This window comes from Apodemus sylvaticus, chromosome 5, assembly GCF_947179515.1.
Source record: "Apodemus sylvaticus chromosome 5, mApoSyl1.1, whole genome shotgun sequence".
Lineage (NCBI taxonomy): Eukaryota > Metazoa > Chordata > Mammalia > Rodentia > Muridae > Apodemus > Apodemus sylvaticus.
The window spans coordinates 72255341-72275690 of record NC_067476.1 but is presented as its reverse complement, the minus strand read 5'-3'; the positions used below and the strand labels follow the sequence as shown (position 1 = coordinate 72275690).

General features: G+C 42.6%; 1 protein-coding gene across 1 annotated transcript in view; it reads right to left on the bottom strand.

Annotated features, from left to right (window-relative positions):
* Positions 1-10427, bottom strand: part of Fnbp4 (formin binding protein 4) — a 32561-nt gene extending 22134 nt beyond the window's left edge. Inside the window, exons 1-7 of the mRNA XM_052182897.1 lie at positions 10104-10427; positions 8627-8719; positions 5817-5953; positions 5407-5593; positions 4352-4499; positions 4131-4251; positions 230-580 (exon numbers count right to left, since the gene is read on the bottom strand). Coding sequence (XP_052038857.1) covers positions 230-580; positions 4131-4251; positions 4352-4499; positions 5407-5593; positions 5817-5953; positions 8627-8719; positions 10104-10413 — 1347 coding nt within the window. The 5' untranslated portion in view covers positions 10414-10427. The remainder of the gene's footprint in view (positions 1-229; positions 581-4130; positions 4252-4351; positions 4500-5406; positions 5594-5816; positions 5954-8626; positions 8720-10103) is intronic.
* Between the last annotated feature and the right edge of the window lie 9923 nt (positions 10428-20350).

The following is a 20350-nucleotide window of genomic DNA, read 5'->3' as shown; positions in this document are numbered from 1 at the left end:
GGGAGGCAGGAGCAGGCAGACCTCTGAGTTGGAGATCAGGCCGGGCTACAAAACAAGTTCCAGGATAGTCAGGGCTGTTACACAGAGAAACCTTGTCTCGAAAAACCATCAATCAATCAATCAATCCTCAAAAAGAAATAGTACAGATGAAGAGATGAGCAGAAGTCAAGTTTAGTAAGTGTAATAGTACCAATGGTAAAGGAAACTAACAAGATCTGCAAAACCTTACCTTTTTCCTTTCCAAAGCTAGCTCCAGCTCCAGGGTATCTTGTTCCTCCTCTTCCTCCTCCTCCTCACTTTCTCCAGACTGAACAACACTGCAAAGATCCTCCTGAGAAGGGTCTTCTGTGCTGTCCATCATAACTTCTGGTGGCTTTAGACTCGGTCCCATTTCCTCTACTGCTGGGCTTGCTTCCTTAGCCTCTGACAGCGGAGCTGCTTCTTTACAAATGACTTTTCTTCTCCATCTTTCTTCCTCCTCTTTTACCCCTTCAGGCAGTAAAGGAGCAAGCAATGCGGCTGCCACCCCTTTCCTCTCCTCCTCACTGTTGGAAAGAGCTTGAACTCCTTCATTCACTTCCTATGGAGAATAAAAGCATCGAGTCAAAACTCTTAACAAAACAAAACAAAACAAAACAAAGACCCTTCTTGGATTATTCAATTATTTGTATTAACTAACTTCTTAATTACTGGATACTCACAAAACACCTGTACCATTTACATGTACATGAAGGAAACATTAGGAAGGCAATGATTAAACCACAACCTACTATCCTCTGGATATCAGAAGGGAAGCTAGGAGGAAATAGAGGCAAATGCGCGGTAAGCATTTGTCAACACATGACTAGATAAGTCTTCATCTTCATAAGAGGAATTTACAAGATTTATTTTATTTAGAGCATCAGATCCCTTTATAGATGGTTGTGAGCGACCATGTGGTTGCTGGGAATTGAAGTCAGGACCTCGCTGAGCCCCAAAGTTCATGTTTCAAAGGGAACTTGAGAGGAAAATGTGAGATGGGCATAAAAGTGCCAGCTTAAATGCTACCCATCTGTGAGTCAGAAGAGTGAAGACTCCAGAACTCACCCTTAACTGTGTAGTTTGAGAACAGCCTGGGCTACATGGTACCATCTCAAAAAACAAAACAAAAATGGTTAATTAATATATTTAAATTGTTGGGTGATGGTTTGATCCCAGTATGTGGGAGGCAGAGGCAAATGGATCTCTTTTGAGTTTGAGGCCAGATTAGTTTAAGCTACAAATCACTTTCCAGGACAACCAGGGCTACACTGAGAAACATCTCAAAAAACAAACAACCATGTATACACACATATATTTTTGATATGCATATCAAACAATGAGTTTGAAACACATATATGTACATATGCACATATGTGTATATATACATAGATTTGAGATTTCATCTATTGGAATACTTAAGCTTCCTAGAAATGTAAATATTACAAAGCAGAGGGGGATCTCATGTAACCTAAGCTGGTCTCAAATTTGGCATGCGCAAAGGATGTCTCTGAAGTTTGTACTTTGGGGATTAGAGATGCAATTTAGTAATACAGTTCTTGCTTAACATGCTAACAGGATCCTAAGTACTGGTGCAGGGTAGAGATGGGATAGTATAGTTCACTCTGAAAATCAGATTAGGTTTTAATTCAGTACACAATTCATAATTGTCCCTAGAAAATGCTATTTACTTTTCTTCCTGGAGAGATTAAAGAAATTTTTAGCTTTCACTAGCTCTAATGAAAAAAAAAAAAAAATCAGGTAGCTCTGTGGTGCAATGGATAGCGCATTGGACTTCTAGTGATGAAAAATAAAAATAATCATACCAAAACAGCTTTTAAGTGCTAGAATATGGTAAGTTGACTTGATTTCTAGTGCTGCAGTAAAAATGTAGGTCAGGAGATGTATAGCAGTGTACTTTTTTTTTTTGGTTTTTTCGAGACAGGGTTTCTCTGTATAGCCCTGGCTGTCCTGGAACTCACTCTGTAGACTGCGCTGGCCTCGAACTCAGAAATCTGCCTGCCTCTGCCTCCCAGAGTGCTGGGATTACAGGCGTGCGCCACCACCGCCTGGCTATAGCAGTGTACTCTTAATCCCAGCATGGTGAAGCAGAGGCAGGGGACTTGGTCTACACAGTGAGGTCATAAATAAATAGATAGAGAAATAAATAAATAAATAAATAAATAAATAAATAGTACAAATCTACTATATGAAGGCCTGTGAAAGGTATCAGTGGGAAAAGGCACTTGCCAAAAGACTGACAAGCTGGGTATGGTCAAGACTGTAAAATGAGACCCTGCGTCAAAAATCCAAAAATGTCCGATGACCATTTGTCCGGAGCCGACATGGCATAAGAACTAATATGCTATCAGACATCACAAGCTGTCCTCTGTCTTTCACTCTGACAACCATGCCAAGACCTAAACAAACAAACAAAAACAACAAATCACATGAAATTACCTTTAGGCCACGTGGATATGAACTACAAATGAATTGCGTGTTCAAATGTTGAGCATTCACGAGATGTTTTTATATACACACACACAATTACTCCAAAATCTAAAACGCCATATCTGAAACATTTCAGTTAAGGGCTACTTAATCTGAAGGAGAAGCAGTTCATAGTCTAAGAACTTTATTTTTAAGTGTGTGTGTGTATGTGTGTGTGTGTCCAGAGGAGCCTGATCATCCCTCATAGCTGGGATCTGTGGGTGCTGATTATCTGCAAGAGCGGTGTGGGTTCTTAACCACTTACTGAGCTCTTTTTCCAGTTTCAATTGTTACAGAAAAGACACCCCACCACTATCCACTTGTCTTGCTATATAATTCAGGCTTGTCTACACTTGAGGTCTTCCTGCCTCTACGACCTGCATGCTGGGATCACAGGTGTATGCCACTGCACCTGACTTAAGGTAGTTATCTTTTAATTTTAGATTTATCTTGTCCTGGGGGTTAGAGGTGGTTCTTAAAAGGAAACCCAAGATGAGATATTTACTTCTGACTCAAGTAAGGATGGGAGTCTGATACCATGTCATCTTAGCTACATTCTGTAGAATTATCTACAATAGCCATGCTTAGTAAAAGAATAGCAAATAGAGGCTAGGAAGATACCCAGACATTAAGAGCACAGGCAGCTCACAACTGTCTGTAACCCATCTCCAGGGGATTCAAAACCCTCAGACAGACAGACAGACATGCAGGGGAAACACCAATGCATATTAAAAAAAAGTAAATCATAAAGAACAGAAGCATCAGATAGATGACAAACACCATCAAACAGAAGTTCACAACATATAACAGAGACAACAGGAGCAAAGGTAACATTATCAAATCAGGCGCTTACAACCACCCAGAGTTGTTCTCAGGCTCCCTAATGCTACAACCCTTTAAAAGGCTTCCTTGCGTTGTAGTGACCCCAACCATAACATTATTTTGTTGCTACTCTGTACCTGCAATTTTGCTACTGCTATAAATCATAATGTCAAATCTGATATACAGGATATTTACTGTGCAGAGCCTGAAGGTTAGGTCCACAGGTCAAAAACTGCTGATCAAGCAGAAACTACTGGGGAAACTGAAGTAGTCAGCTGGAGTTCCCAACTGAGTCTTTTTGCTTTGGTTGAGCTTCCCATGGCTGAATTTCCAATCTCCTGTCCCCACTACAGGTATTTTTTATGAAGGAGTAAAACCTCTGCTTGAAATGGGTTACTATTTTCTGGTTATTTAACAACATAGGCTTTTAACACTTAGCTGCCTGCTTACCTTCTCACTGTTACAATTTAGGACTAGCCTGCCCCCAAACACATAGGATTTTAAAAGGACACTTGACATAACACATTGATCTGAAATGGGCTGTGAACACAATTCCAGAGACAGCTTCTCAAAAAGCTCAAACAGCACATGACAATTTATCATTATAAATTGCTGCTCCCACGTGCTTGTAGATGGTACTGCACTCTAAAACTCTAAATCACTGAAATGGTTGGTAACTTGTATAATAAATGCTGTCTAAGACACAGAAACAGAGTAGGTAAAACTAACAACACACGTGTTGTGAAATACCAGCCTCTCAGACAGGAAAATAAGCAAATGCAGTAAGTTATACTACTAACCTTTTTAAATTCTCGTTTGGTGGTGACTGGTCCACTTTTATTACTGGAAGCAGCAATCGTTTTCTCCTTTGTGTATATGTCTGTATTTACCACAAAAGCAGCCTCAGTACCTGTTACAGAACTGGGGTGGGGTGTTAAGAGAAATAAAAGGTAAATACACACAACAGCTATTTTCCCTTCATTTTCTTTCCCATATAATTTCTTCCTCAGGTCTAATTTACCTGGGCTGGTAATGTTGTAATCCCTGCACCTGTGTGGCAAGGTACTGGGGTAATTCCCAAGTCACTTCATTTGTTTGTGTGTTCCAATAATAATAGCAACCTGTGTTCTCATCCCAGACTTCCTGCCAATCTCCCATCTCAATTTCAACTGTAAGAAAACAAAACATATTTTAAGTACAAACTCTGACTTATATAGTCAGTCCTCACTTCTATCCCAGGACAGACATAAAGCTATGACAACCTAACACAGGATTCTCCAGTCTGTGTCTCAGTGTTTAGCAACACCCATAACCTTTACCACTGAAGAAAAACTCCTGTGCACCGCAACATCCAAAGAATACCTTCAGATATTACTAAGCATCCTGTGAACAACCCTTCTACACGCCCCCCAAAAAAACTAAAAGAAAAAAAAAAAACCCTTAAAAAAAAATTTCAATAAAGATTTAATGTGGGGTGGGGGGTGGGGGCTGGAGAGATGGCTCAGTATGGCTCAGTGGTTAAGAGCACTGACTGTTCTTCTGAAGGTTCTGAGTTCAAATCCCAGCAACCACATGGTGGCTCACAACCATCCCATAATGAGATCTGACTCCCTCTTCTGGAGTGTCTGATGACAGCTACAGTGTATTTACATAAATAAATAAGTCTTTAAAAATAAAATAAAGATTTAATCACCACAGGCAGTGGTGGCACACGCCTTTAATCCCAGCACTATTTAGCCCTGGCTTTCCTGGAGCTCACTCTGTAGACCAGGCTGGCCTTGAACTCAGAAATCTGATTGCCTCTGCCTCCCAGAGTACTGGGATTATAGGCATGCGCCACCACCACCCAGCTTAAAAACCAACAATGGCTTTTAACCACTCACCTGGCACAATCTGCTACTGGCTAAAAGAACATCATCCTATTTATTTACTAGCTTCCAGATAGTACATTTAAAAGCCGGATCTCTGAGTCTTAGTCTTAGAGCTAAAGCAGCTGGCTGCAGATTTGGAAGCCAGTTCTTAGCATACCACTAAGAATTACTTATAAGTCTTCTTCAAACGGGGACCATTATTTACCTCCTGCCAATGAACACTGAGTGTCATAATGCCACCCTGGTGCCTGGGCAGTGTCTGTTCCATTTGACGCGGTGGAAGAAAGGGCAGGTGTTGCTGCTTCTTTTGGTTCTGGTCGGGGTGGAGTTGGAGGTGGCGCAGAAGCTACCATAGGAGCTGCAGGCTGAGGTGCGGTTATGGCATCTATCTCCTATGGAATGAAGACAACAGTAAATGACTGGGTGTGGTGCTCACATCTGAAATCCTAGCCCTTGGGAGGAAGAGGCAGAAGACATCTGCAAGTTCAAGACCAGCTTGATAATGTCATAATCCCTGCACCAGCGTGGCAACGTATTGGGGTAACTAATACCTCCAGGCCATCCAGAGCTACAAAAATACTATTTCAAAACACACCCACACACAGCATCACTAACCGCTAGGAAGTTGGCCAGTGTGCTGTCAATGTCAGTGGCCTGGTTTCCGTTCGCCTCTTTGGATTGGGCTGTTTTCTCAGACACATCACTCTCATCATCGTCACTGTCAGCATAAGCACCAAGTAAGCACAGACCTCCTAGAAACAAAAGGGAACATTTGTAAGACCAACTATTGGAGCAAGTATTTAAGAGAATACACTGGGGCTGGAGAAAAGACAGATCACAGCTTTCCTTTTTATTATCAGGTGGCATGCATCTACGTATGTGTCTATGTGTACAGACATGCAAGCATGTTCGGATATGGGTGTGGTGGCTGTCTCTTGCTAAACCTGCAGCTTGCTATTTCAGCGAGTCTGGCAGTCGGCTTGTTCTGGGATTACAGGCAGATCACCACATCTAACTGATTTGGTAGATCGGGTAGATCAACACTGGGCATGGTGGCACAAACATCAGGTCTACCTGATTTACACAAGGGGGTCCCAGCTCAGGTCCTCAGGCCTTTGCTAAGTGACATGTCTATGCAAAACACATGATTCTTACTTTTCTTTCTTTTTTTTTTTTTGGTTTTTTGGATTTGGTTTTTTTCCTATACAGGGTTTCTCTGTATAGCCCTGGCTGTCCTGGAACTCACTCTGTAGACCAGGCTGGCCTCGAACTCAGAGATCCGCCTGCCTCTGTCTCGCAGAGTGCTGGGATTACAGGCGTGCGCCACCACAGCCCGGCTTGATTCTTACCTTTTTAAAAGTTGTTTTATTATATGCACAGATATTCTAGCTACATTATGTGCATGCCTCGTGCCTCGGAGCCAGAAGAGGGCATTAGATCCCCTGAAAAACAGTGGTGAGCTACTAAGTGGGTACTGGGAATCAAACCCAAATGCTCAAAAGGATTAGGATTAACAGGATTAATTAATAGTTGAGAAATATAGATGTACTTAGCGCATATAAGATCCTAGATTCAATCATAACATAAAAACACACACATAGATGCATGTACACATGTACACAACAACACTGGGCATGGTGCACAAGCATATATTCTCAGTTCTAAGGCAACTAAGTCAAAATGATCATAAAAGCCATGTCTTTAATCCCAGGAACTCTGTGAGCTCAAGGCCAGTCTGGTCTACATAATAAGTTCTTGAACAGCCAAGGCTGTATACAGAAACTCTGTCTCTAAAACAAAACACACAAAATGAGGGAAGGAGGTGTGTAAATAATAAGTACAATTTATTTATGTATGTATGTATGTTCTCAAAAAAGTAAAATTAAAAAAATACCAAAACCACGATGAAGAATGCTATTAAATCACCACAGATATGATAGAATTTCCTTCAAGGAGTCAGGCCTGGTGGCACTAGTCTTTAATCCTAGCACTTGATTCAAAGTCAGCCTGAACTATATAGCAAGTTCCAGGCAAACCAGAACTACATACTGTGACCCTGCTTGTGGCAGTTTGATTATGCTTGGCCCATAGGAAGTGGCATTAATAGGAGGTGTGACCTTGCTAGAGGAAGTGTGTCACTGTAGAGGCAGGGCTTTGAGGTCTCATACATATGCTCAAATCTGAAAGCCTCTTTCTAGTTGCCTGTGAAAGATCCATGTCTTCTCCTGGCTCCTTTGGATCAAGGATCTCTTAGCTCTTCCTCCAGTACTGTGTGTGCCTGTGTGCTGCCATGTTTCCTGCCATAATGAACTGCTGAAACTATAAGCCAGCCCCCATTAAATGTTTTCCTTTATAAAAGCTGCCTTGGTCAGGGTGACCTCCACAGCAATAAAACCCTAAGATACTGTTTCTATCCCCACCAAATCCTTCAAAGTAATAAAATTACTCTACATATACATGATATCTTCCCCCCAAATAGACCATAGATCACTGAACCTCATTCTCTTAAAATAACAGAATTTGGTGATTAAATATTTATTCAATCCAGGGATTGTACATGTCTGCATTTCCAACACTTAGAAAGCTAATGTAGTCAAAGAGGACAGTGTGTTAAATGAGCTGGGTGTAGTGGAGCACACCCACACCTGTAATCACAGTCCTTGGGAGGCAAGGGTAGGGGCTATCAATAGTTAAAGGCCAACTTCAGTTACATAAAACGTTGTAGGCCAGCCTGGACCATGAGTCGCTGGAGGAAAAAAAAAAAAATCAAATAAAGGGTCAAATGAAAAGATGAAAAGCAAGGCACAGTTGGTGCTCCTAAAGAACACAAAAGGACCAAAAGCCAGCAGGGAGATGACTCAGTTTGTAAAATGCTTAAGGACTTGTATTCGGATTCCTTATAACCATGTTTAGGCAGAGTATGAGGCACACTTTCTGTAACCATAGTACTGGGGTGAAGTGGAATGGTCAAGACAAGTAGACTGGGGGAGAAGAGTTCTTTGTGCAGCCCATCTAGCTGAACAGTTAAAGTTAAGGTTCAAGTTCACTTGAGACACTCTCAAAAAACAGATAAGTTATGTGGTACATATGGGTGTGCACATAGATACAAACTGGCAAGCACACACAAATTTTCTGTGTAGCCATAAATAACCCCAAAATAAACTTTCATGTTACTTAAAGTTTATACACAGCAAGCCTTTAGTTAAGATTTTTGTTAATCCATTTTTATAAGCCAAGAGTGGAGCCCAGAGTTTTGCATCTTACCATTGATGCCATGCAACCCCAACCCTAGAAAAATTTCAACAACTTTTTATGAGAAATAATAAATTGGCAATATTTAACCATCCAACAATCCAAGTACACACTTTTATCTTTTAATAAAAGATATTTTAAGGAAACGGTAAAACAACAACAAAAATCTGTACCTGTTGCCTTAACGGCTGTGGGTCTGGTGGTCATGACTGGTTTGGGAGGATTCTGAACAACGTTGGGGACCTCCACCACCACTTCCTGTTCATCTGAATGCACAAAAGGAAACTGCAAGTCAGTGGGATGGGGGCAGGGATGGGGGTGGGGGTGGGGGGCAAGAAACAAAGCTGACCTTTCAGTCCTGGAAAAAAACAGTATGTATCACTGATACAAACTACGGGGATAGAAAACAAGCTGATTTAAAATCTTCCATTCAGCCGGGTAGTGGTGGGGCACGCCTGTAATCCCAGCACTCTGGGAGGCAGAAGCAGGCGGATTTCTGAGTTCGAGGCCAGCCTGGTCTACAGAGTAAGTTCCAGGACAGCCAGGGCTACACAGAGAAACTCTGTCTCGAAAAAAACCAAATCAAAACAAACAAAAAACAATAAAATCTTCCATTCATTTATGATATCTACAGAAAGAACGTGAACACTATGAAAATGGCACCTGCAATACTTAACAATTAACATGCAGCCGGGCGGTGGTGGCGCATGCTTTTAATCCCAGCACTTGGGAGGCAGAGGCAGGCAGATTTTTGAATTCGAGGCCAGCCTGGTCTACAGAGTGAGTTCCAGGACAGTCGGGGCTACACAGAGAAACCCTGTCTCGAAAACAAACAAACAAAAAAGTTACCATGCATTAATACATCTGCATGTTTCCACCACACATGTACTTCCTATTGCTTTTTTTTTTTTTTTTTTTTTTTTTTAGTTTTTCGAGACAGGGTTTCTCTGACAGCCCTGGAGCTCACTCTATTGACCAGGCTGGCCTCGAACTCAGAAATCCTCCTGCCTCTGCCTCCCAAGTGCTGGGATTAAAGGCGTGCGCTACCACAGCCGTCTCTAACTTGATTTTGTTAATACTTGATACAGTATAGTTTCTCCGGCATCTATTCCATGCAATTGTTACCCTAAACCCAAACACAGTTCCAGAAAAGCCCGCAGGTTTTGTCTCTTTCCCATAGTCTGGGGTTGCCGATGCTTCGTGTGGTATGAGAAAAAAAAAATAAGGATTTGTTCACTTCTAAAGAGTGGTGTATCTACTTTAACAAAAACGAAACTAAGTGTTACAAGCAGGGAAGGTCAGGTTCAACCGCCTCAAGGCTCGCACGTGGAAATTGCCCTCCACCTTCAGCGTTATTAAGATAAAGGGGGTCATCTAGGAGACATTTGGGGTCCCAAGCCTCGGTGGATTTGCACAGGTTCCCAGGAGAAAGCCGTGTACCGCAATGGCGCCTCAGATGAGCCGGGGCCCGGCCTTCCGCTCCTCAGAGTCCACGGCCGCCGTCCCGCGGGCCCCAGATCGCAGGCAGCCGAGGTGAACCTCGCCTGCCAGGGTTACCCTTCTTCCCCGGGTCCGAAGAGACAGCCGGGAGCCTAGGCCGCAAGCCCGGACGTCCCAAATAAAGGCAGGGCCTCTCGCGCGCGCCCTTACCTTCAGAAGGCGAGTCCTCTGGGGCAGCGGTGGCAGGCACCGCGGGCGACGTCGCGGCCGCCGCCGTCGCAGCTGCCGGGGCTGACTGGCTAGTCGCCGCCGCCGTCGAATCGGCCTCGGGATCCGGATCGGGGTCGGGATCCCGGCCCGGGGTGCTGCTCCGAGGACCCGGTGGAGAAAGCTGCAAGATAGGCCTGCGGCCGGGTACCGCCCGGGACTTCTTCCCCATCACGAGCCCGAGCGCGAGCAGCGAACGACGGCAGACTAGAGGGGCGGGCGCACGGCGCCCCGGTGCGTAATCAATATTCATGAACCGCGGCACCGCCTCCCGAGGAGATCCGCTTTTAACCGGCGCGGTGCATTTGCGCATGCGGCCTGAGCCCGGCTGCATTTACGGACGTTCTGCTCCATCCACGGTGGGTGGGCTTTGTTCAGGGCAAAGGCGATTGGCTATTTTGACTTGAGAAGGAATAGGTAGCCAATAGCAAAGGGAGAAGGCAGGACGTTAAGCCAATAGTGCGGAAGGGCCCGCAGTTAGTGCGATTCACTTGGATTGGGTATCCGCCACCATGCGGTGTTAGCCAAGCCTTTTCTTTAGGGTTTTGTCCGCCATCTTGTAGCTGTTTTCAGATGCTTATTGCTGTTTGTCATTGAGGAAGATAAAGATACATTGCGCCTTTCTGCAAGTTCTCTTGGTTATTGTAGCTTCTTTTGGGTACAGTGTTAAACAATGATGATGTTGGGTGTTTATACGTCCGTAGGCTCTTTAAAACGAAAATAGGACGCGATTAGTAGGGAAAATGACTGGATCTTGAAAACGGTACCTCATCCTACTTTACTTCCGTAAACACTACTTTTTGGCCCTACCTCCAACTCCTCCACTTGTAGCTAGAGGAAAGACCTTGAGCTCTTGAAAATTTGAGTCTTACTTGTTTGCTTGCTTGCTTGTAAAAGAGGCCTCCCCATCCCTAGAGGCAGGTGACATCCTGAGTCATTAATGTTCTCCCCAGAGGTAGTTGCCAAGCAAGATAATGCCGATTTTCTCCAGGACCCACTGCTTCTACCCATCCCTTCTACCAACCATTCTAGATGGTTTCTTCTAGAGTAATGACAGCAGCCAAAGGTGAGAGATAAATGTCTAAAAGGTGGTGCACGGTACTCATAGAGAGCTACTAAAGTGTTCTAATAGTACTAGAACTAGTTGTCAAGAATCATGTCTTTAATCTCAGTGGAGACAGAGGCAGGAGGATTACAAGTGAGTCCAGCCAGGTATGTTTAATACCAGAGCTTACAAGTGAGATCTTGTCTCAAAGATAACGATAATAACAATAAATTAATATAATAATACAAGCAGAAATCTGGGAAGATGTATTATGGCTCTGTTGTGAGGACTACAGAGTTAGGACTACATAGTGAGACCCAGTCTCAAAAACAAAATCTGGGGTTAGAGAGATTGCTCTGTGGTTAAGAGCATTGGCTTGACCTTCCTGAGGACCTTCAATTCCCAGTAGCCACATTGTGAATCACGACTGTAACATCTGTTCCAGGAAACCTATTGCCCTCTTTGACACCAACTATGCTTGTAGTGTGCATACACATATGCATTTGAAACGTATACACAGCCGGGCGGTGGTGGCGCACGCCTGTAATCCCAGCACTCTGGGAGGCAGAGGCAGGTGAATTTCTGAGTTCGAGGCCATCCTGGTCTACAGAGTTCCAGGACAACCAGGGCTATACAGAGAAACCCTGTCTCGAAAAAAACCAAATCCAAAAAAAAAAAAAACAAAAAAAAAAAAAAAAGAAAAAGAAAAGAAAAAAAAGAAAAGAAACGTATACACAAAATAAAAATAAGCCTATGTACACTAAGATTGAGAAGCTACATTGTCATCAGAATTTTGCAAAATACAATAGATTTTCAAAACCCAGCATCATGGAAGAGCTCCTTCTTTGTAGGCCAGGCATTACTGGGGAGATACAGCAACTTACTTGGCAAGCTAAAAAATAAAAAAAATGAATCCTGGGATGGCAGGGCTAAATGGAGACACTCAACATAGGCATGGATACAGATGTGGTAACAGCACAGAATACAATCAGTAGACTGAGTCCGTGGAGGTTTATGGCAGTCACCATAGATCTTCATGAATCATGGTATAATCAAGTATAATAGGAACCTAACTAAATTTTCGATCTGTATAAGTAGATGTTTCAGGTCAATAAAAGTAATGAGTCATGAGAACAGAGAATTGTGGCCCCTCTAGCAATACTTAAATACTTAGACCTTTCTCCTTTCTTCAGATGGCCTTTTTTTTTTTTTTTTTTTTTTTTTTTTTTTTTTTTTTTTTTTTTTTTAAAATATTTATTTATGTATTTATTTTATGTATGTGAGTACACTGTAGCTGTACAGATGGTTGTGAGCCACCATGTGGTTGCTGGGATTTGAACTCAGGACCGTCAGAAGAGCAGTCAGTGCTCTTACCCACTGAGCCATCTCTCCAGCCCTCAGATGGCCTTTGATTCAACTTCCCATCCATTCCTTTGACCTTAAATCCATCCTTTATTCTGGTTGCAATAACTACTGAATCATATGACAAAATTCATTCCACAAGGCCCAGTGCATACAAGGCCTTCTGGAGTACTTTTGTTCCTCACTGTCAAGGCCCTCTTGGCACTTGACAGTAGTGTGATACCCAGCTCCCTCTCTAGATTAAGAAAGAACTGGTGGAATATTTTTTTTATAGCCACAGAGGTTAGTTGCACACTAACCAAGCACACTAAAAATATCTAACATTTGTTATTTGCTGTGTGGCTATGTATTAATAACTAATAACAGTAAATGCAGATTTTTATCTGATTCTCAGAACCTTACAGGGTAAATAGCTCAATTTTGGGTTCACCTGCTAATGGTTGTTGAATGAAAAATCCACAAGAACATTGACTTGTTTTATTCATGTATTCACTGTGTCTATAAAGCATACTTTCTGGAACATGAGAAACATTCAGCAAATGTCTTAAAATACAACTTGAATAGATGAATGAATGAACTTAATACAAACTTGAAATAAATTAGAAAATTGTTTTCTTACCTATAGATGAAGAATCTGGATTATTAAAGTATTCTGAGATTTGTGCTCCTAATATTTGTAGAAAAAATAATAGAAGAAAAGAATAATTAACTATTCAAAAAAATTACCTGTGTGTGTGTGTGTGTGCGTGTGTGTTGGTTCTCCTTTTCACGTGTGGTGCATGACTGAACTCAGTCATTAGGCTTAGTAGTAGGCACTGTTGTTTGAATCATCTCATTAGACCTATTATATATATATATATATATATTTTTTTTTTTTTTCTGAGACAGGGTTTCTTTGCATAGCCCTGGTTGTCCTGGAACTCATTCTGTAGACCAGGCTGGCCCCGAACTCAGAAATCCACCTGCCTCTGGCTCCCAAGTGCTGAGATTAAAGGCGTGAGCCACCACCGCCTGGCTAGTCCTATTATTTTTTAATAAGAATTTGAAAAAATATTTATTACATGTAAGTACACTGTAGCTGTCTTCAGACATACCAGAAGAGAGCGTCAGATCTCATTATAGATGGTTGTGAGCCATCATTTGGTTGCTGGGATTTGAACTTAGGACCTTCAGAAGAGCAGCCAGTGCTCTTAACCACTGAGACATCTCTCCATCCCAGCCCTAATAGTTAATAAAAAGAAAAATATTGCCGGGCGGTGGTAGCGCACGCCTGTAGTCCCAGCACTTGGGAGGCAGAGGCAGACGGATTTCTGAGTTGGAGGCCAGCCTGGACTACAGAGTGAGTTCCAGGACAGCCAGGGCTACAGAGAAACCCTGTCTCAAAAAAAAAATATATTGATTGTTGGGGAGAGGTACACGTGTACACGGAGGTCAGGGAACAACTTTCAGGAGCCTTTTCTTTCCTTCCAAATTCAGGTCTGGGGTGATGATGATGATGATGATTATTTTGGTTTTTTGAGACAGGCTTTCTTAGTATAGCCCTGGCTGTCCTGGAACTCATTCTGTAGACCAGGCTGGCCTAAAACTCAGAAATCCGCCCACCTCTGCCTCCCAAGTGCTGGGATTGAAGGTGTGCGCCACCACTGCCCAGCTGGGGTGAAGATTTTTACCCACTTACCCATTCCACCTCTATTTTCAACTTAGAGAAACTTTTGTAAAGACTGCACAAGTTTGTGTTTCTATCAACAGTGAATAAAGATTTTCCTTTCCATTCTCACCAACATTTGTTGGCATTTGTTTTCTTGATGCTATTCTAAATTGGAGTGAAATTGAATCTTAGAGTATTTTTGTGTTTTCCTGATGGCTAAGAATGTGGACGACTTTTAAAATATTTATTGGCAATTTGTGGACTGTCTTGCTCAGTTCATTAGCCCATTTCCTGACTGGAAGATTTTCTTTTTGTGGGGTGTTTATTCTAGATACTAAGCCCTGCCTGAAGCTTACAAAGAAGGCCCCCATCCTGTAGGCTCTTTGTTTTCTTTGTTGATAGATTTTTAAAAATTGCTGCTCAGCCCTTTTACTTCAGGTAACTACTGTGGTTATCTATTGAAGAACTTTTCAGAAAGTCCTTACTTATGCAACTATTCACATAGCCAGGAAATGGAGTCAGTTTAGATGTCCATCACCACGTGAGTGGATTACCTACATACACACAATGGAATTTTATTCAGCTATAACAAAAAGCCAAATCATGACAGTTGGAAGAAACTAGATGAGGCTGGGAATTACCAGAGTGATACAACCCGATCTCAAGAAGAACCACATTTCTTCTCATACGTATATACCAGACTTTAGTTTTTATATATGTCAATAAGTGTGTGTGTGTGTGTAGGTCACTAGGTCATGACACTAGAAAGGGGACCATGAAAGTAGACAGAGGTCTTTTTTTGTTTGTTTTTTGTTTTTTGGATTTGTTTTTTTTTTCGAGACAGGGTTTCTCTGTGTAGCCCTGGCTGTCCTAGAACTCATTCTGTAGACCAGGCTGGCCTCAAACTTAGAAATCTGCCTGCCTCTGCCTCCCAGAGCGCTGGGATTACAGGTGTGCACCACCACCGCCCAGCTGATAGAGGTCTTAATGTGGGGTAGGAAGAGGCCAGTAGGATGCAAGAGAGGTGAAAGCAGAAGAGGGTCACTAAGGGAAGAGAGGGAGACAATGGGGGTGGGGAGAGGTGATGGGAAGGAAAGGGTTAACAAAATGGAAAATGTAAGGAAATGTCTTATTACCCAGTATACAATTAAAAAACTAAAAACATAAGTGAGCATCATTTGAATCATTTGTAATTTTCTACTTTTCAGTGTGTGTTTGTGTGTGTCTGCGTGTATGGAAGTGCCCCTGGAGTCCAGAGGCATTAAGGATTTCTTTTATTCCAGAATTCTGGGTTCCACAGCCGTACACCACACAGGGGTAGAGGACTGTGGACCCCAAGTGCAGAACTGGGACAGCTTTTATAAGTTCACAACAAAGCCTGTGAATCACCAACCAATCACTCCTCAGCATCAAGAGCCTGTGAAATGCGAGCCAACCGATTTGTACCTCTCCATAGTTTTTAGGCCAATCAGGCGCTCAGTGGACCAATTAGTTTCCTATTTCCTTGAATGTCTATAGCTGCGTGAACTCCTGCCTGGGGGTAATGGCGTAAGCAGTTTACAGAAGCAAGATAAGCTTAGCTCATTTCCAGTTACCTTAAGGGGCCAGGATCACCCATTCAAGGCCTTTTTGCTAGCTCTAAACAAAGGGCAGGCTCTGAAATGTGACCTTTTACCTAGTTTTTTTTTTTTTTTTTTTTTTTTCCTTTTGGAACTTTACCTGCAGAGATGACAAGCCACAGAAGAGCCAATTCAGTAGGGTAGGGTTCAGTTTCATGGCTGTCTTGAATTAGCTAAGTGTATCATTTATTGTTTCACCTTAAAGTGAAACTTTGGTACAACTCAATTCTGGACACCAGACTCCACAGGTTCAGGGGTTCGAATGTTAGGAACACCTGCACCTGACTGGCTATAAACGTGCCAGCTCCCTATGCCTCCTTCCCATAATTCACTACAATTACTAAGAGAGCTCAGAGAAGTTCTATACTGATCAGTGTCACTGTGTCACTGTGAGGGTAGGAAATAGGGTGGGACGGAGGGGTAGGGAAGGAGAGGGAATCCTGCCTTGCATTCAGGATTCCTCTGTAGCCACAGTGCCAGTCTCCTAGTTTACCATGTAGGAAGCTCCAGCTCGATGATTCCTCTTCTAAGGAATTTGATTTCAAAGGCACGATTGGTCAATTGCTGGCCACAAGACTGGACTCTGGCCCCAGCTCTCTTACTCCTCCCAGGAAGTTGGGCAGGTTCAAAGTTCCAACCCTCTAATCTTGTGGTTGTCTTCTGGGGAGCAGCTCTATTTCAGAAGCTTGTTAGGAACTTACCAAGACTCAACTTATTAAACAAATTCCCACAACTCAGGAAATTTCAAAGGTTTTGAAGTTCTATGCCAGGAACCAAAACCAAAGCCCAGATCATTTATAATACCACGTTATTTGACTTTGCATGTTTTATGGAGGTTCACATAAACCACGAAGCCTGGTTTATTGAAAGAAATACCTATATTCAAATCATAGGTCATTTGCACAATAAATTGGCTTTTTACTTACAGAGTTCTGAGCAGATACAATGAGAAGTTAGTAAGTTATTTATATATCAAGTATCTAATTTTCAGGGTTGTATGGAGAACCCAGTAATACAGGAATATCTATAGTTTTAGATACTATAATTAGGAAAACAAGGGGCGATTAGAGGACACTTCGGAAGTCCCCTGACGGGCTGGAGAGATGGCTCGGGCTGAGAGCTTGCCGAGGATCCAGGTTCGGTTCCCAGCACACACTCACCATCATCTGTAACTCCAGTTTCTGGAAGTTTGATGCTCCCTTCTCTGGCCCCATGGTCACCAGAGGCACACATGAAGGACATAAACACACACACACACAGACACACACACATTAAGTCAAAATACTCATAAATTAAAAAATCTTTGTAATAAAAACTATGTTCTAATGGAAAATGCATCAGATTAAAGTATCTTACTCACATTGTGTTCCTGGGTAGACTTTGCTATTTAAATTCCATCCATAGTCACTCTATAGAGGAATGTTAGTGTTTGCAAGTCTGAGAACTAAGTGAGGAGAGTCTTCTTCCCTAGTTTTGCTAAGTAGGACTTACAGGAAACACTTGCTTTGCCTTTAGTTCCTGTACTACACCTGATCAGAACCAGTCACTTAGCTTTAGGGTTCCGTATCACTAATCTGAAACAGTTATCTGACTTTAAAGGAAACTGAATGAGAAAGTAGCTACCTTAAAAAATCTTCTTTTTTGTTTTGTTTTGAAGACAAGGTTTCTGTGTAGCCCTGGTTGTCCTGGAACTTGTTCTGAAGACCAGATTGGCCTCTAACTCACAGAAATCCACCTGCCTCAGCCTTCTGAGTATGGGATTAAAGGAATGTGCCACCACCGTCGCCTAGTACAAATTGCTTTTCACATTTAAGGTTTTAGATTTTTTTTGTGTATTTTTAGATTTATTTTTTATGTATGTGCCTCATGTGTTGAGGTCAGAGGACAAATTGCAGTTCTCTTAGGCCTTGTGGGTCCTAGAGATAAAACTCAGGTCACCATGCTAGGCAGAAAGCACCCTTTTCCTTTGAGCCATCTTGCTGAGCCCCTCTCTGTTGCTAAAAATTAGCATCCACTTAGCTCAACCCAACATACACACACACACACACACACACATATACACACACACATATACATATATGTTTATAAATACATATTCACTTATTTATTTATTATTATTATTTATTTTTTTAGTTTTTGTTTTCTTTTTGGTTTTTCGAGACAGGATTTCCCTGTGTAGCCCTGACTGTCCTGGAACTCAAGTCTGTAGACTAGGCTGGCCTTGAACTCACCTGCCTCTGCACCCCAAGTGCTGGGATTAAAGGCAGGCATCACCACTGCCTGGCAAGTTTTTTTTTTTTTAAACATTTATTATGTACAGTGTGCTTCCTACATATATGCCTGCATGCCAGAAAAGGAACCAAATCTCATTCTAGATGGTTATGAGCCACCGTGTGGCTGCTGCGATTTGAACTCAGGACCTCTGGAAGATCAGTCAGTGCTCTTGACCTCTGAGCCATCTCCCTAACCTACAACACGTATTTTTGTGTTTTCCTCTATGTGTGGGTATACATGGGTGTATGTAGTGGTCAGAGGTACATGTGGAGGCAAAAGGTTAAGCTCAGGTCTCAGGCGTCATTTTGCAGGAGCTGTCTTTACTTTTTGTGTCAGAATCTCCTAGTCTGGATCTTATAGAGTACGCTAGTCTGTCTGGCCAGCCCCACAGCGATTCTTGAGTCTACCCTCCAGCATGGGCATTACAAGCATATATGACCATGTCCAGGTTTTTAAAATCGGGGTTCTGGGAGACTGGACTCAGGTTGTCAGGCTGACCTTTTACTGATAGAACTTTTTAGCCCTATAGCATGTTTCATAAAACAGGGAGTTACTTGACTCTATAATCTCAAACAGCCAACTGAAGTCTTCAACTGGAGCTTGGGATGCAGCTCAGTGCTTGACTATATAGTACAGAGACTTGGATAAACTGGGTGTGGTGGTTTATGACTAATCCCAACACTTCAGAGGCAGAGGCAAGAGGAGCAGAAATTCAAGATCATCTTTGGTTATAGTGAGTTCTAGGCCAGCTTGGGATACATGAAATCTTATGTTGGGGGAAATGGAAAAAAGGAACTTGAAGGTCCATTTGCTTTAATTTTTGCTGTTGCTGTTGTCTGAAATGGCATTACTATGTAGACCAGGCTGACCTCGGACTCAAAGACCCACCTGTCTCTGCCTCTGCCCTACACACAGGTGCTTCAGAACACCAGAAGGCTTTGATCCCTTGGATCTTAAGAGCTGGTGGTTGGTGGTACTGAGAAGTGAACTCTGGTACTCCTAAGAGCTGAGCCATCTCTCCAAACTTGTAATTTTGTTTGGTTTCTCTTTTTTTTGACATTTGTTTTTACCCTACATGTTCAGTGAAGTTTTAGGAAACAAAATAGCCAGGCTTTTGAGAAGTACTGAATAACTAACTAGAGAGTCACAAAAGGGACAAAGGCTAGTACTGAACTGGTGACAACTGACCTAAGGGTTCTTTTTTAGGCAGCTAGGATCCAGTGAGGAGGGCTGGCAAAGGATAGGAATTACTAAAATAGTGTGTTGGTATATACTATATAAAATCTGTATAGCAAATTCTGCAATGTTACAATAACAACAGTAATATATCTGGTAAAAAATATCAATATGAAAACTCAGTGTTATTATCATTTTCCTTCTCCCTTTGTGGTACCAGGGATCAAACAGAGGCCTTTGCACCCAGCCCTACCAAGTTCAGTATCACAGCGAGGACATCTGTTACAGGCATCACAATTACTTTTTACTATACACCTTCCGGTGCTAGAGATTGAGGGCCTTGGATCTGCTAAGCAAATATTTTATCAGTGAGCTACACACTCGTAGCCAAACAGAACCTTTAAAACAACAACGATATTATTTTAAATGATGTGCTTCTGTGTCTACACGAGTGCAGGTGTCAGTGGAATGTAGAGCCCCTGGAGCTGGTGTTACAGGTGACTGGGAGCACAAAGGACTCATACTCAGGTTCTCTGGAAGACCACTGAGCCATTTCTCTAGACTCTCAGAGAACCTTTAAACTTTCTGACAGAAAATAACCAAAGCAAAAGAAAAAAGAAAACAAAAGCACCAAGCCACGGTCATATTACTGTGGACCACTAAACCTCACAGGGTACAGCGAGACAAACCCAGATGCACGGTGCAAGCAGGCTGCGGGGAGAGCGTAAGTTCCTTTGCTCTGACTGGAAGCAAAATGAGACGGGTAGAAGGAAAGGGAAGACCAGCCTGGCCTTAATATGGGGTTAGCACAGGAAAGGCTGGTCAGTGCTGTGTGAGCTGCTGAGGCAGCACCAGTATCCTCTTACTTGTTGCTCTTCAGATATGGCTGAAACAGGGTTTGCTATTTTTCAGACCATGACTGATCGTGGTTGAATGCAGGCCAGTGCCTTTTAAGCTGTAGTGGAAAGCCATAAGTTCACAAAGCCGGGAGGGGAAGGGCCAGGCCACAGCATGCCAGCTATGGATGAGCCCTGAGAGCTATAAACTACGTAACACAAACAGGATG